The sequence below is a fragment of the Phodopus roborovskii genome, unplaced genomic scaffold (assembly GCF_943737965.1).
Source record: "Phodopus roborovskii unplaced genomic scaffold, PHOROB, whole genome shotgun sequence".
NCBI lineage: Eukaryota > Metazoa > Chordata > Mammalia > Rodentia > Cricetidae > Phodopus > Phodopus roborovskii.
The window spans coordinates 5,951,267-5,968,358 of NW_026126459.1; the positions used below are offsets into that span (position 1 = coordinate 5,951,267).

Below are 17,092 nucleotides of genomic sequence, written 5' to 3' on the forward strand. Positions count from 1 at the left end.
CCCCTAACACTGCATAACAGAGCACAGTGGTGCTTGCCTCTGATCTTAGCTCAAGGGATAAGAACATGGATAAGAAGTTCAAGGTCCATTTTAGCTACATAAGGAATTTCAGGCCATCCTTGAATACCTGAGACTCTGTCTCAGAAAGACACTAGCAAAACCAAAGTCAGACAGTATAGTAGCATTATGAGAATTACAGGAGTGATGACACTCGGTAGCTTCACATTAGCATATCCACTCACCCAGCTCCCCATCTTGTATACTTCTTTCATGACAGATGCCCTATACACATGTGTTCTGTGTCTTCTTAATTCATTTAAAGAGCTACTTTTATTTGTGTGTGTGTATTTGTGTGTTTCATTTTGAGACAGGTCTTGCTATGTAGCCCTGACTGGCCTATACCTCTATGTAAGAGGCTGACCTTAAATTCATAGAGACCCTGAGAGAATTAGAAGGAAAAAAAAAAAAAAAAAAAAAAAAACACCGAGTGAGGTAACACAGACCCAGAAAAATAAATATAGAATGTACTCACTCATGAGTGAATACCAGACATAAACCAAATGTATAACCAACCCCATAGAAGCTAGATCCCTCTTCCAGAAATGGATGAAAGCAATGCAGAGATCTACAACTAGCCATTGGGCCAACCTCCTGGAGTACAATTGAAGTGAGGGAGGAGCTATAGTATGAACAAAGAGTCAAAGTTGTGATGGGGAAACCCACAGAATCAGCTGATCAGAGCTAGTGAGAGATCACTGGCTCCACACTGACAACTGGGGAACTGGCATAGGACCAAAGTAGGCTCCCTGGATACAAGTGACAATGGTGTGCCTTAGGCAGTATATGAGGTCAATGGCAGTACATAAATGACATAGTGAAGCTCATTTCAATGGAGAGACACCTTGCTCAGCCTAGACATGGGGGGGGGTGGTCCTGCCTCAACAAGGTGATGGGACAGACTTAGTTGACAACCTAGGGGAGGCCTTATCCTCTCTGAGGAGCTGATGGGAGGTAGGGTGGGGAGAAGGAATTGGAAAGTGGGAAGAGAAGAGGGAGGGGGGACTGAGATTGGAATGTAATAAATAAATAAATGAAATAAAAAATCAGGTGTTCAAACCTCTAGTCCCAGCACTCAGGAGGCAGATCTCTGTGAGTTCAAGACCAGCCTGGTCTACAAGAGCTAGTTCCAGGACAGCCTCCAAAGCCTCAGAGAAACCCTGTCTCCAAAAAAAAAAAAAAAAAAAAAAATCAGAGAACCACTAGTCTCTGGCTCTTGAGAACTTGGGACTAAAAGTGTATACCATATACCTAGCTATTTTTATTATTTATATGTATATGTGTCACTGTGCATGTGTGCCATGTGTTTGTGGGTGCTCTTAGAAGCCAGAAGAGGGTATCAGACCCTTCAGACCTGGAGTGACAGGTGGTTGTGAGCTGTCCAACATAGGTGCTAGTAGTCAAACTCAGAGAATAGCAAAGAGATCTTAACCACTGAACAATTTCTTCAGCCCTCCATGTTACTTTTGTGTGCATGAATAACATGTATGGCACGTATACCACTCAGTACATATGAAGACAATGTGCTGGAACCCTTCCACCACATGGATCCTGAGGGTTGAAGTCAGGCACTGAACTAGGCCAGCAAGTGCTTTTACCTGCTGAGCCATCTTGCTAGCCTTTGTGTCTTCCTCTTTGTAAAATTTACTTATTTTATATGTATGGGTATTTTTGTTATTGTTATTTTGTTTTGTTTATTGTTTGTTTGTTTTAAAGACAGGATTTGTCTGTAACAGTTCTGGCTATCCTGGAACTTGCTCTATACACCAGGTTTGCCTTGAACTCACAGAGATCCTCCTGCCTCTGCCTCCCAAGTGCTGGGATTAAAAGCGTGCCCCATACCACCCGGAATGTATGGGTATTTTGTGTGCACATATATATGCATGACATGCATGCCTGGTGGGATGGATCCCCTGGAACTGGAGTTACAGACAGTTGTAAGCTGCCATGTGAAAGCTGGGAATTGAACCTGGGTCCTCTGGAGTAGCAGTCAGTGCTCTTAACTGCTGAACCATTTCTCCAGTCCCACCCATCATTTTTTACACCCGCTTGTTTATTACAGTGCTGAGAGTATAATGAAGAGGTTTATGTGCCCTACAAGTGAGTTACATCGACAGGGAGCACTTTTTTATTCCTTTATTTTATAATTTGTTTTTGTTTTATGTGTATTGGTGTTTTGCACAGTGATGAAGTCAACTCTTTGTAAGGAAACAAAACACAAATCAACTATATCAGGAAGTCTCAGGTAGTAATGCATGTTATAGAAGACAAGATGATGAGATTGAAGGGAGTAGTCAACAATATGTCTTGAGTACTATGCATACATTTTAAGAAAGGCATTGAACAATTTTGTTATTGTGTGAACATTATATATGGTAATTACACAAACCTAGATGGGACAGTCTGTTCTGTTATACACTGAAGCTATATGGTTAGCTTACTACTCCCAGTCTCCAAACCTGCACATATTGTTACTGTGCTGAAAACCATAAGCAAGCTTAACACAATAGTATCCATAGATGTAAACACAGAAAGTGTACATTAAAAATATGCTATAATTGGACCTGGAGAGGTGGCTCATCTGCTAAGAGCACTGGCTGCTCTTCTAGAGGATCCACATGGCAGCTCACAACTGTAACAGTTCAGGATATGTGACATCTTCATACACCAACATACATACAATAAAATTATTTTTTAAAAAAAAAATATGCTATAACAATGCTAGTTGAAAAAAAAAATGTGGGGTGGTGGTAGTACATGCCTCTAGTCCTAGCACTCAGGAGGCAGAGGCATGCAGACCTCTGTGAGTTAGAGGCCAGCCTGGTCTACCAAGTGAGTTCCAGGGCAGCCAAGGTTATGTAGAGAAATCATGTCTTGAGAAACCAAAAGCAAAATAAACAAAAGTGCTGGCTGGACTAGAGAGATGTCTCAGCTGTAAAGAGCACTGGCTACTCTTCCAGAGGTCCTGGGTTCAATTTCCAGCACCCACATGGTAGCTCACAACTGTCTATAACTCCAGTTCCAGTGCTTCTGGCAGGCAAGCAGAGTACTGTATCCATAATAAGTAAATAAATCTTTAAAAAAAAATAAACCAAAATTTAAAAGACCTGGTACATACTCAAGATATTTGTTGAGTAATGAATAAGTGTGTCCTCTATCTTAATTAACTCTGGATTTCTAGCATCCCATAGAGGATCTGTTAACATATAATGATTGACAGTTTTAACATGCAGGCAGAACTCAGGCAAACACATTTTCTTTGTGCAAGTTAAAGCTGTATGTACTGTTGTTTCTGGATGTATCGCTCTGCTCAGCAATGACATCACAACATGCTCCATTACTCTTCAATAAATACCTCTTTTAAAAGGATATATATGGCTGGGCAGTGGTGGTGCACGCCTTTAATCCTAGCACTTGGGAGGCACAGGCATGCGAATCTCTGTGAGTTCGATGTCAGCCTGGTCGACAAAGCTGTTTCCAGGACAGCCTCCAAAAATAGCCACAGAGAAACCCTGTCTTGAAAATAATAAATAAATAACAGGATATGTGACATTTCAGATAGAAATCTTTTGTTGTCCTGTTGTGGGTCCTGGAACACAACAGCCTCCTGCTTCTGCCTTCCAAGTCCTAAGGTTAAAAGAAATTCAAGGTGATGTATTCCAGTCATGCCTCTGCTAGTTTAGGAAATAAAACCATGGAGGCCTGGACTAAACACGGGAGCATGATGTAAAGAACATGTTATTTAATTCGATGGGAATAAACTGTTAAGATTATCTGAATTCCTCATCCAAATGCAAGTTCAGCCACTACAGATGAACTAGTTTAACTGTAGTACAAGTAGCAAAATTCGGATAAGAAATGGGGAAAGGGAGGAAATTTAGGACTGGCTTTAGGGGAGGTAACATGGCATCTCCCTGGTTCCTAAGTGTTCTCCATCTCTGGTGAGAAAGCGAAGAAGGCAGAGCTGCAGAATGTCTGTTGTTAGGTCTAGGGCAGAACATTCAGGCCTCTTGTTTTCCCATCAAATAATTTCCCATCTCATTGAACTGGCCGATGCCGAAGCTCTGGGAAGCCTGGCCACAGGCCTCCAGGACATTGCCATACTGCCTTGCTCCAAAGCCAGCTACCACACGAGGAAGGCCCGTGTGGAGTCTCGGGTTTTCACAGCCCCTTTCATCGGAGGGCAGCGCTGAAAGAATGGACCAGGTACGGGCAAAGAAGAGGAGAGCAGCCGCCGCCCCAGATGAAGGAATCAAGTCAAGGGGCTTCCCTGAAGGGGAGCAACGAGAAACCTCACAGACATTTCCACCGGCTGGATCACGTAGCCCGGCCCCGCCCGGCCCCGCCCGGCCCCGCCTCAATCACTCCAGCCTACTCCCCAGCGGAGGGCAAAGGAGAAATACGCCTGCGCCTTTAAGGGGCGTGGTCACAAGTCACGCCCCTTCTGCCCGCGCGCGCCAATAAGGGGAGGGGTGAGAGAGGAGGAGCCTGGTGTGGGGAGCAGAGGCGACGCGTGAGCCGGTGCGCAAGCGCAGTGGCAGGGTGCGAGACAGTGTGTTTCCAAAATGGCGGCAGCGATGGATGTGGATACCCCCAGCGGCACCAACAGCGGCGCGGGCAAGAAGCGCTTTGAAGTGAAAAAGGTTGGGTCTCGCCAGCATCTTCCTCAGGGAAGCTAGAGAGGCGTGGATATGGCTGGCAGGCCCCAGGACGAGCGAGGCGCGGGGGAAAGAGCTTCATTTCAGAGCGTTCCTGGGACCGGGTACCACGAAAGGAAGCTGGTGGGCGGGCTTTAGGATTGATCGGCATGATGGTGACCCACTCTCTGTGGCCATATTAGTTTCGCTGGGAAGCTAAGGGGCCAATCGCAGAACTGCTTACTGAAATACCCAGAGTCGATTTGGTTGCGGGAGCCAAGCGCTTGAGCTGTCACTGAATTGACTGAGAGGTGGGGGAAGGACAGGGTGGGGTGGGTGGAATGGAGACTCTTGGAGAGACTGCGGCGGGTGGAGGATGGGGCACTGCGGAGAAAGCCGGGAATGTGAGCTCTTACCGCAGAGGAGGCTCTTAAGGAGCCCTGTGGGTGTTCTCCTTGCCCCGCCCCTTCCTGGATCCTTGAATCTAGTGATTCCCGAGAGACCTGATATGGGTCCTCGATTGTATGGAGGCCTCCATTAGCCTCTAAAGCCCTAGTCTCGAGTGTAAGACCTGGTCCTTCCTAAATGTCTACTGCTTGTCACATAGGTTCTGCCAGTCCCATAGTTCTGTAATGTCCGGATACCATTCTAACAAAAATCAGTAATTCAAAAGCTTCGTGGGCTTTGTTTTAAAAGCAAGCCCAGAACTTGTGGCATTGAGGAAAGTGGGGTACTAATTGTTAATGATTTGGGAGCAGGGAAGCAAACATATCGAACGTCTTTTTGCATGTTTCCCCCTTCATAGTTTGCCAACAGTTTGGGAGAAAGGTGTCAGTTCCTACCTGAGAGTACATAAATCTATAGAAATGAAGATCTTGTAGTAGGGTAGATGTTTTCTTGTATATTTTTGGGACGTGTCGCTGAGCACACTCTCCACCCCACCCCCTTTTCTGGCTTCTCATTGTGGCCATTGCTGCTCAGTTACAGCCAGCAGCCATATTGAAGAATAGAAGTAATCGTGTGTACTTCTCCCCCCTCCCAAGTATTGTGGAAGTTACTAAACTTCTGAGACTTGAATTTGAAAGAGATGAAGAGTTGAGAAGTCACATCAAAATCGTCATTGAAAGGGGTGTCTGGCAATATGTATGTATAATTGCAGAAGCCAGTTGAATTACTTTAGATCTACTTGCTTACTAGAATTAATAGTTTGGACATATAAAAGTTGAGAATATAAGTTTTCAGTATAAGAGGAAAAGAAAATGTAGTGGATTCTACTTTGCCATAAAATAATCTGGTTAGATTTAAGTGATGACCTTGTTCTGTGTGACACTGGGTAGGTAACTAGCTATCCAGCTTATCCGTGATTATCCACTTTATGAGCCATCATCATCTTAGTCCATTCTGTTCACCTCCTTGCTTGTGTATCCAAAACTGCTGGATGATCAGAGACTTCTGCAGATTTCAAGTCCTTCCACAATTGCCAGGGAAAGCTGCACACTAACTCAAGTTTGTACTTATTTAAATCTAAAACAGGTGTTTAAAAAAATTTCTAATTTGTTTACATTGGTTTGACTAGCTAAATTATTTTACACCATAGACAGAAAATTAAAGTGTTTCATGTTTATATACTCCCGTGTTTATATAATGAGGAAGCATACATGTGGATTGCTGTTGTACTCTGATGTAGTACAAATAGTATAATCCAAAAACATTCTTTTATAGTCCCTATGGCTGGGGAGTTGGTAGCTGGAGCTGAAACCTGAAATCCTAATGAGTCTGTTACATTACAAGGAAAAATGTTGTTTCCCCCTTTGTCTTTGCAGTGGAATGCAGTAGCCCTCTGGGCCTGGGATATTGTGGTTGATAACTGTGCCATCTGCAGGAACCACATTATGGATCTTTGTAAGTAACTCAGGGAGGATGGGGAGAGTGGAAAAGGTTACAGAAATGGTGTTTGTCCTGATGTGACCAATATTCTTTTTCACAAGTAGATACAAAGTAGGGTCAAAACACTTGGGCACAAGCGCATGTCATCCATTGGTGTGTTTAAAATAGATTGTTTTGTTCTTGAGACACAGTTTCTCTGTGTAGCCTTAGCTGTACTGGAAATCACTTTGTAGACCAGCTGTCCTCAAACTCAGATCCATCTTCCTCTGCCTCCTGAGATCTGGAATTAAATGCCTGAGCTACCTCCACTCAGCTCCGTTCATAATTATTTTTATTATTAAGTTAAATAGTTAAAACTAATTTGCCCAAAGTTGCTATCAGCCATTTCAAATAGTAAAATTGTTTCTTGTTTTTTTTTTTTTTTTTTAATGATGTCTTAGAGGCATCCCCAGCTCTCAGAATAAATTATTCATTGTAAAGCCAACAAAATCTCATTTAGAATGAGTTTAGGAAGAGTTGCTGTTTCTTCCCATCTTACACAGACACAAAGGCAAAAACAGTGAAAGAAAATGACCTTTGAAGGTAGATATAGCCGTGCATGCCTATAATCCCAGCATTTGGGAGGCAGTGGCAGGAGTATTATGGCAAATTACAGGCCAGCCAGGGCTAAAGTTTGAGCTTCAGTACTCTCACCTGAGCTAGCTTTTGTTGGGCAAGATTTCTAGTGACAGGCTGGAGGGATGGTTAAGTAGCAGTTAAGAGCACTGGCTACTTTCCCAGAGGTCCCAGGTTTATTTCTTAGCAGTCACATGGAGGCATAATAAGGTCTATCACTTCAGTCTCAGGGTATTCAGATATACTCTGGTGCAGGCTAAACACCCATACACATTAAATAAGTAAATAAATTATAAAGTAAATTTACAGTCAGCCATGTGTATTCTAAAATTCTGTATTTGCTGGTCCAAACAGCATCTCTGTGTGTGTCTTTGTGTGTGGGGTGTGTGTGTATGATACATGTGTGTATATTCCCCCACACATATTCTTCACATTTACACATGTACACATAGGCTACTGGCAATTCTCTCAGATATTCCTAAGAATATGCCATAGTACCCCTTTATGTTTATCTTTTAATCAGGTGGTTCTCTTTTTTAACCATGTTATTTACTTCTCTAACATGTTGCCTAATACATACTAAAATTGCACTGAATATTTGCTAGATGAATAACAAAAAAAACAAATGGTGTAACACCCTGTGATCACTACAACTTGGAAAGCATGAATCAAAAGATTTGTGTTGAAAAGCACATGTGCCATGTGTTGGTAGTTGTTGATGACTCAGAGTTTCTTTGAACTTTGACCTTTTCTTTATTTATGCTACAGTGAAAGCAGTTCAGCAGCTGCCATGGTTAATAGAGGTGGGAGGAGCCCATCACAGAAACAGGGCAGCTTTAATATAAGTGGAGTTTCTGCTTGTGTAAATGCCAGTCTCTGTCCCTTGTATATTCATAAGTTGTACTAGAGAAGATCTTCCTTGGAACTCTCATCCTTTTTAACTTCCTTATTTGTGTCTCTACATTCCAGAAAACATATTTCTTGGGAGGACAAAAGAGCTCTAGTATGTTCTTTTCCCCCCTAGATACTTACGTTGTCTAATAATGTGGGGTGTGTGTTTTGTTTTTGTTTTTTGTTTGTTTGTCTGAAGCTTTGGCGCTTGTTCTGGAACTTGATCTGTGTGCCACCACCTTCCCCAGTTTGTATAGAAATTTTGAGTTGTGGTGGCCTACACTTAATCCCAGCACTCAGGAGACAGAGGCAGGTGGATCTTTGTGATTTCGAGACCAGCCTGGTCTACAAGAACAAGAGCTAGTTCCAGGACAGGCTCCAAAGCCACAGAGAAGCCCTGTCTTGAACCCCCCCCACACACACACACCAAAAGAAAAGAAAGAAATTTTAGTGTGTATGTATATGATCTATCTGCATGTATGCCAAAAGAGGACATCAGATCCCGTTAGAGATGGTTGTGAGCCTTTATGTGAGATCTCAAAATTGAACTCAGGACCTCTGGAAGAGCAGCCAATGTTCTTAATCCCTGAGCCATCTCTTCAGCCCCTTGTTTTTGTTCTGTGTAGCCCTGGCTATCCTGGAACTTGCTCTATAGACCAGGGTGGCCTTGAACTCATATCTTCCTGCCTCTGGGGTTAAGTGCCCTGTTTATTTATTTATTTTTTTAGGATTTTTGTTGTTTTGTTTTGGGGTTTTGCTTTCTTTTGAAATTGTGCATACCCAGACTGACTTTAAATTCATGATCCTCCTGCCTCTGCTTCCCTCATTATGTTCAAAATGTCACACGAGATAAAATGTCAAACTTATATAACAAAAACCTGTGACATATCAGTATAATGGTATTTACTTGAAATCCCAGTGCTTTTATGGTTTCTATTGCTGTGAAGAGATAACCATGACCACAGTAACTCTTTTTTTTTTTTTTTTTTTTTTTTTTTCCTCTCAAGACAGGGTTTCTCTGTGTAATGGTTATGGGTGTCCTGGAACTCATTCTGTAGGCCAGACTAGCCTTAAACTCAGAGATCCACCAGCCTCTGTCTCTTAAATACTAGAATTAAAGGCAAGCACCACCACCATCCAGCTATGACCACAGCAGCTCTTCTAAGGAAAACATTTAATTGGGGTGGCTGGCTTACAGTTTCAGAGATTCAGTCCATTATCATGTCAGGGAGCATGGCTGCAGGCTGGCAGATACGGTGCTGGAGGAGTAACTGAGTCCTACATCTTTCAGGCAACAAGAAGTTGACTCAGACACTGGATGATATTCTGACATAGGAAACCTAAAAGCCCACCCCAGCAGTGACACACTTCCTCCAGCAAGGGCATACCCACTCCAAAACCACACCTCCTAATAATGCCACACCCTATAAGAGTATGGGGACCAATTACATTCAAACTACCATAGTGGTAGAACCAGGAGGATCAAGAGTTCAAAGTCATCCTTGGCTACATAACACATTCAAGGCAGCTTGATTATATATAGAGTATATATAATTGTGTGTGTGTGAGAGAGAGACTGAGACTGGTGAGTGGCTTGGTGGTTCCTTCTGCCTCCACCTCTGAACTACTAGGATAAAAGGTATGCACCACTATGTCAGTCTTCATGGGAGGGTTGTTGTTTGGTTTTGCTTGAGACAGGATCTCACTGTACAGTCCAGGCTGACCAGGAACTCAACAGATACCTGACAGCCTTTGCCTCGTGAGTACTTGGATTTCCGGCATGAGCCCCAGGCCTAGCCCCAGTGACTTCTTCACACTGGCTGTGCTGCTGTAGTAACTGAACAGCAGCAGTCCTGTGATTTCAGAACCTTGGCCTCTTGTGTCTCTGAGGAGTCGGGGAAAGACCAGCCTTAAGACCAGATGTACCAGTAATGCCTCTGGGTTTCTGCTTATCATCTGCTAGTCTGATAGAATTGTACTAGAATAAATAGTCTCTCCTAAACTTTTTGTTTTTCTGAAGGGAGACTTTGGTGCCATCATCAATAGTACTTCATAAATGCAATGCCACTTTTCCTGCTTTGTCCATCTTAGAAATTATTAGAGAGAATAAATAAGTAGCGTCATGCTCCCTGAGACCCTCCTGCCTCTGCCTCCCAAGTCCTGGGATTATAGGTGTGAGCCACCATACAGCCCTCTCCATGTTTTTCACATCCATTGAAAATGGTTAATGGCCAGTTATCCACTTCAGGACCTGGCTGACTGGGTTGGAACCTGCTGCCCGCAGGTCCAGTAATGCTTTTGCTCTTGTTCCCACAGGCATTGAATGTCAGGCCAACCAGGCGTCTGCTACTTCCGAAGAATGTACTGTTGCATGGGGAGTCTGTAATGTAAGGAAACATCTTTACCTATCTGAATGGCTTGTCCTTGCTTTGCCTGTCTTGAAAATTATTAGGGGAAAAAAATGAGTAGCCCATCTTTCTCCCAAAAGATATACAAATAATAAAAACAGATTTTAAATCCTTATAGTATTTACCTTTAACCAACTAGTGTGTTTTAGTTATTATTAAATCAGCCTACTTTCCTATGTAGTGTTTGAGTACTCAGCCACCTTTAGGGCTGAGTTATCTTCAGTTGAAAACAGTCTTAAGAGAGTATCTGCATGTCCTCAGCAGACCTTTTAAGAGAAGTGTCTGGGATGAGGTTTGGTGAATGAGTTGAGTGTTAAAGTGTCAGTTCTCTGTGTTTAAGTTAGATTTTGTGCAGTGGTTTTGTGTGTGCTTTATGGCTCCTGCCAGAAATATTTAACACAGCAATATTGGACTGGACATACAGTCTTGTAGGGTGTGACAGCTGTGAAGAAGAGACAACAAATATATTCTAGCATGTCAAAATTCATCTATAGAACCATAGTCTTAGTTACATGAGCTAATAATTGTCCTGACTGTTCAGGCTGTGTGGATACACACGGAGTCACATCTTCCTGTTTCTGTCTTACTAGCTAAGTGACTTTGTCAGAACATTTAACATCTCTAATCCTGGGTTCCCTCAGGTAAAATTAGGCTAATAATGAAAGTGTAAACAGGACTGAATGATTTTTAAAAGTGCTTAAAGAACCAGTGAGATGGCTCAGGGGATAAGGGGTCTTGCTGCCAAGCCTTATGTCCTCAACTTGAGTTCTACGACACATATGGTAGAAGAAGGGAGAACTGATTCCCACAAGTTGTTTTAATTTACATGTACAACCCAAAGCAAGTAAATGGTTTTTGTTTTTTATTTTCAGACAGAGTTTGTCTGTGTAGTTTTGAAGCCTGTCTTAGACCAGACTAGCTCAAACTTCATTTTTTTAAAAGTTTTATTTATTTAATGTAGATTGGGGTTTCACCTGCATGTATATCTGTATGAGGGTGTCAGATCCCCTGGAACTTGGGTTACAGACAGTTGTGATCTGCCATGTGGGAGCTGGGAATTGAACCAAGTCCTTTGGAAGAACAGCCAGTGCTCTTAATCTCTTGAGCTATCTTTTTAGCCCCCTCAAACAAACGTACTCCCAGTACATAATAAGAAGAAATATTTGTTAAGAAAGCTATAGAGAAGGGCTGGAGAGATGGCTCAGAGGTTAAGAGCACTGGTTACTCATCCAGAAGGTTCAACTCCCAGCACCTGGTGCCCTCTTCTGGCATGCAGGCAGAACACTGTATACATACAGAATAAATAAATAAGTCTTTAAAACGTTTTTTAAAAAGCTACAGAGGCTCTTTCCAGATCTCTCTCTGTCTCAGCTCTCCTCTCCATTCTTTTTCCAGATCTTTCTGCTGTTCCTCTGGGGCAGTCAGGACTTTTCCTGTCTTCCTCTTTTCTTCTGTCCTCTCTCTCTCTCTGTTTCTTTGTCTCTTTACCTCTTTCCTTCCCCCTCCCTCCCTTTCTAATAAAACTTCTCACAAAGAAGAAGCTGCTACAGATAAGTGGTGACATATGCCTTTAATCCCAGCACTCAAGAGGCAGAGCCAGGTCAGCCTGACTGAGTTCAAGGCCAGCCTGGTCTACACAGCTAAGTTCCAGGTCTATACAGAGAAACCCAGATTCAAAAATAAACAAAAAAGAAAGCTAATTGAGGGGTCAGGAGTTAAGGGCACATACTGCTGTTTCAGAACCCAAGTCCAGTTCCCAGCCTCCACCATTGCAGGCTGCTCAAGATCATCTGTGATTCCAGCTGGGGGAACTGGGCACCTCTGGCCTCTGCAGGCACGTGCACATGACCTCAGTAGGCACACATACATATAATTAAAAATAATGATCTTTAAAAGGAAGCTAAATGAATATAGATTTGGGGATGACCCTTACTAGTACTCCAAGCTTCACTTTGGCCACTTCACAGACCTCATTAGGCAAAGATGATGTTAAACATTCATGGAGATAGAGGAAACACACCAGGTGCTTTGCCCTCACCACCTTGAGACTAAAGTTGATATTCTTCTGTATGAAGGGCAAGGTGAGCCTGCTGAGGTGCTTCACTGGATAAAGTGCTTAGTGACAAGCTTGACAATCAAAGTTTAGGCTATGGAGCCCCCATAGTAGGAGAGATGCCACTCCACAAATTAATTATCTCCATGTGAACGCCATGCATACTTGTGCTCACAAACATAAACACAAATAAATGTAATTTTTACATTTTTATTTATTTAGACACTCAGTTTGTAGCTCCATATGGTCTGGAACTCAGATCTGCCTGTGTCTGCCTGTGCTGAGATTAAAGTCATGTGCCACCACACAGGGCTTTTATCTAAATTAAAGAATTTTAAAACCAGGTATAATGATCTATGTCTTTAACCCATATCTATGTCTTTAACTCAGGAGGTAGAGACAAGTGGATTCCCCAAGTTTGAGGAGCCCCAACTTTGTTACCATGGCTACACGGAAAAACCCTGTCTTGAAAAAAAACAAAAAAATTTTTTTGTTGTTGTTATTATTGTTGTCTCGAGATAGGGTTTCTCTGTATTGCTTTGGAACCTGTCCTGGAACTCATCTGTAGACCAGGCTGGCCTTGAACTCAGAGAGATCTGCCTGCCTCTTCCTCCTGAGTGCTGGGACTTAAGGCATGTGCCACCAACGGCAGAACATTTCTTTAATGAAAAATTTAGATAAAGATGTGTATTCAGCTAGCTTGCCGTAAAGAAGAGCCTGGTCATGATCTGCCACTGAGTCTTGTATGAACCAGCTCTGAATTAGACAAGTCATTTGTCTGGAGTCCAGTTTCCTGTCTGTAAAATGAAGATAGTAATATCTGTTGTGCCTGCTTGCCAGGGTTGCAGTGAGCTTGAATGAGGTAATAGATGTCAACTTCTATAAACCTGGGCTTTAAATGTGCCCATGGTAAATTATGTCTTCTGCTTAATACATTCTTTACTGCATTTTAAATTAAGAGCAAGAAAGATGGGGTCCATTTGCATTGAAACCTCATTCATAACCACCTTGCCCTTGAGTTCTTGCTGGTCTGAGGGGTTAAGCCCCATTCTGTAGGATACTTAGCAGGGAGGTGGTAGCTATTACTATCTTTGGATGAATTCTCCCAATACCTAAATGTTTGGGGAAGTATCTCAGGTTCTACCTCTTGGGAATTCTGAGGGGGCTTTTTGTTTTGTTGCCTTGTGTGTTTTAGATTAGGGTCTCCTGCAGCTCAGGCAAGTCTTGAAGTGGGTGTTTACCTGAGTGTGACCTTGAATTCTTGGTTCTCCCTACTTCACCTTACAAGTGCTGGGTTATAAGCATGCAGAATGCTGGTTGGCTTGCATTTTGAGTTTTCTGTTTGGCTGGTTTTTCATGATGAATCATGTTAAAAGGCTGAATGGACAGTTGTTTCTCTGAAAGAGTAGTGGTCTTTTCTCACATTTGAAGTGTGTGGTCTAGACCTCCTTTCTCAGAGATGTACAAGAATCCTGTCAGCAGCTAACTGGCACAGGAAGCACATTCATTTAAAGAGACAGGAGGACCTCAATGTCAGAACATTCCTGTGCTCCCTGATGCTTCATTTCTTTAGCAGAAGGGGCATGCAGTGTGTTTTTGTTGCAAATATCCTTACTCCTAAGAAGGGTTCCAAGATGTTCTGTGGGTTGTTGGCCTCATCCAAGGCTGCCCTGTCGCTTGTAGTCTTTCCCCCACTTACCAGCCCTTTATTGGTCATGGCTGCAGTGATATGTAACATCTTGTCTTCTCTTTCAGCATGCTTTTCATTTCCACTGCATCTCTCGATGGCTCAAAACCAGGCAGGTGTGTCCCTTGGACAACAGAGAGTGGGAATTCCAAAAGTAGGTGTTTCACTTGTTTGGAGTTCTAAGTCTGTGTCTTGCAATGTCATTTTATTGGGCTCAAGCTGAAAGCAGCTGGAGTGGTGGGGCATGCCTCTCTTTTTTGTTTTTTTGAGACAAAGTCTAAGTTAGCTCTGGCTGTCCTGAAACTCACTCTTTAGACCAGGCTGCCCTCAAACTCAGAGATCCACTTGCCTCTGCCTCCTGAGTGGTAGGATTAAAGGCATTTACCATCACATCTTATTTCTAAACCAGGGTTTGAGAAAATAAACAGGAATTACCCAGCATTTTACAAGAGTTTTGATGGGAGATGTCATTCTGTAAATATGTTTCTCGTATTTGTTAGTGAATAAAGCACTGTTGGCCAATAGGAAAGCAAGATAGGCTGAACTAGGAGACGAGGAGAGAGGAAGTAGTAGGGAGGAGATTCAAGATGGAGGACCTACAGGGTAGTACGTCAGGCTCTCTCCGGTAAGATAAGACCACGTGGAAATACTTAGATTAATAGAAATGGGTTAATATTTAAGACAGAGCTAGCCTATAAGAAATGCTAATAACAGGCCAACAGTGCTTTATTCATTAACCAATACGAGAAACATATTTACAGAATGACATTTACCATCAGAGATTTTTTTCAATCTGCTATGTCTATCAAAGTGAAAAATATGGGAATCAAAAAACGATGGTCAAGTATTCCCAGAGCTAGGGGGGTAAAAGCACAGTGGTAGGATACTTGCCTAGCATGTGCACGGTCCAGGATTCAGTCCCTAGTATCACTGAAATGAGTCAGTAAATCTCCATAATCTAATCCTGATAGTTCCATTATGCAAACTTTCATTGCCCACCTGTTACCTTTCTGTGGGTGTGGGGGGAGTGATGATCTAGTGATGTTTGGAGTCTCTTGGTGTAGCCCTGACTGGCCTGGGACTGGCCCTGACTGGACTCCTGTCTCTGCCTACTCAGTGCAGGAGTCATAGATGTATCCACCAAAACAACTTTTGTTATTTGGGGCTGTTTATTTTTTCCTTGAGACAGCATCTCATTCTGTAATTCAGACTGGGCTCAAATTCATTAGGATCCTCTCACCTCAGGTGCCAAGTTAGTTAAGCTGGGTGGCTTAACTCAGTAGATGCTGACAGCCAACGTAAAGCTATTTGATCACATTTTTATTATTAAACAAATCTAAGTCAGTTGTGGTAGGGAATGCCCTTGGTCCCAGAACTTGAGTCTGAGGCCAGCCTGGTATACAGAGTGAGTTCCAGAACAGCCAGAGCTACACAGAAATGCTGTCTGGAAAAAGAAACTAACAAAAAAAAAAGTGTGTTTTAGGGTTTTATTCTCCAGCATTCTCATGAGGTCCTTTGTTTTGTCTTTCAGGTATGGGCACTAGAAAAGACTCTCCCTAAAGCTCACCCATTTGTTACTGGTGTAGTGACTCACCTTCCTGTTAATTATAAATTACATAGAACCGTGGTTTTTTTTTTTTTTTTTTTCTTTGTTTTTGGAGTTTACTGTTCCCACAGCCATATTGTATTTTGTGTCAAATAAAGTGGTTAAGTTCGAGAATGGTTGCTGTCTTGTGTATATGGAAAGAGTGACCTGAAAAGGGGGCTCTTCAGTGCCAGAAACCACCTCAAAAAGTGCACTGTCATCACCAGAACGGAGGTGTCCTGCAGGTGTATCATCATCACAAGGTCACGGGACCTGTACAGGCTGGAGTTGTGGGTCACTCCCACCCAGACACACCGAGGGCTCTGTCTTCTTCCTTCTGAAATAGCACCGGGCAGCCAGACGAGGAAGGACATGGGACTCATCCTAGCTCAGTCCTAGCCCATAGCTTCAGTGGCGGCCTTGAACCAACCAGGTCTGCTTAAGAATGTGCAAATGGGCTTGGTAAACTCTGAAACACTACAGGGTCAGTGCTGGTCGTGTACAGCATGTTGCATTCTCTAGTTTAGAACAAAACTTTAAAAATAATACTACTATGTAATCTTGTGGTTTTTAAAACTAAAGTTAAAAATTGATGTTTTGACAGTTTGAGTATATGCCTGTAATCCCAGGTACTTGAGAACCAAAAAGGATCCCTGCAGTCTGGGAGACTTTGTTTCCAAAACAAATTCCAGTTTGGGGGCTGGGGGGTATGGCTCAACAGTGTGGTGTTTGCCCAAGGCTCTGGGTTTAATTGCTAGCCTAAATAAGTAGTAAAAAATGTTCAAGTTGTATTAACAAGAACTCAAGTTTCCTTTAAACATGCTAGCCATGGAAGTAGTTGTCATTCTGATGCTGCCAGTGGCTGTAGTCTCTACTGAGAAAGGTTGTTTGCTGTGGCTTTTAGTGGCTAATGGTTCTGCAGGAATTCTGAAATCCTTCCTTCCTTGCAGCTCCAGGTGAAAGCACGCTTCATTTGCTTCAAAGCAGTGCTCAAATGAAGCAGAACTCAGACTCCAGCTGCCACCTTCTGTTGTCAGAAAAAAAGCTGCAAAAAATGTGAAACAATGCTGACTTTTTTTTCAAAATTAATTTTAATAAAAATATTTATGTTAATATGTGATGTTTCTGGATTTTTAAAATATGATTTTCAACATTAAATTCTGCTTTTCTGTTGTTTTTTCTGTGTAGGCCTATCTGCCCTGGGACTTTTTAGAACAGGCTGGCCTCAAACTCACAGAGATCTGCTAGCCTCTGCCTCCTAAGTGTGGGAAT

At 42.6% G+C, this 17,092-nt stretch overlaps 1 protein-coding gene across 1 annotated transcript; it reads left to right on the forward strand.

The window, feature by feature from the left end:
- The first annotated feature begins 4,532 nt into the window (after window positions 1-4,532).
- Window positions 4,533-15,955, forward strand: Rbx1 (ring-box 1). Its single transcript, XM_051189440.1, has 5 exons — window positions 4,533-4,700; window positions 6,518-6,596; window positions 10,404-10,474; window positions 14,304-14,389; window positions 15,767-15,955. Exons 1-5 carry the CDS (start codon window positions 4,623-4,625, stop codon window positions 15,777-15,779), a joined length of 327 nt encoding a protein of 108 aa, XP_051045397.1. The 5' UTR covers window positions 4,533-4,622; the 3' UTR covers window positions 15,780-15,955.
- Window positions 15,956-17,092: the final 1,137 nt, after the last annotated feature.

Excerpts from the sequence above, each read along its gene's own strand:
- Rbx1 (XM_051189440.1), top strand. The coding sequence starts at position 4,623 with ATGGCGGCAGCGATGGATGTGGATACCCCCAGCGGCACCAACAGCGGC. Across the intron at positions 4,701-6,517 it reads AGCGCTTTGAAGTGAAAAAG|TGGAATGCAGTAGCCCTCTG; the intron begins GTTGGGTCTCGC and ends TTGTCTTTGCAG. Across the intron at positions 6,597-10,403 it reads GAACCACATTATGGATCTTT|GCATTGAATGTCAGGCCAAC; the intron begins GTAAGTAACTCA and ends TTGTTCCCACAG.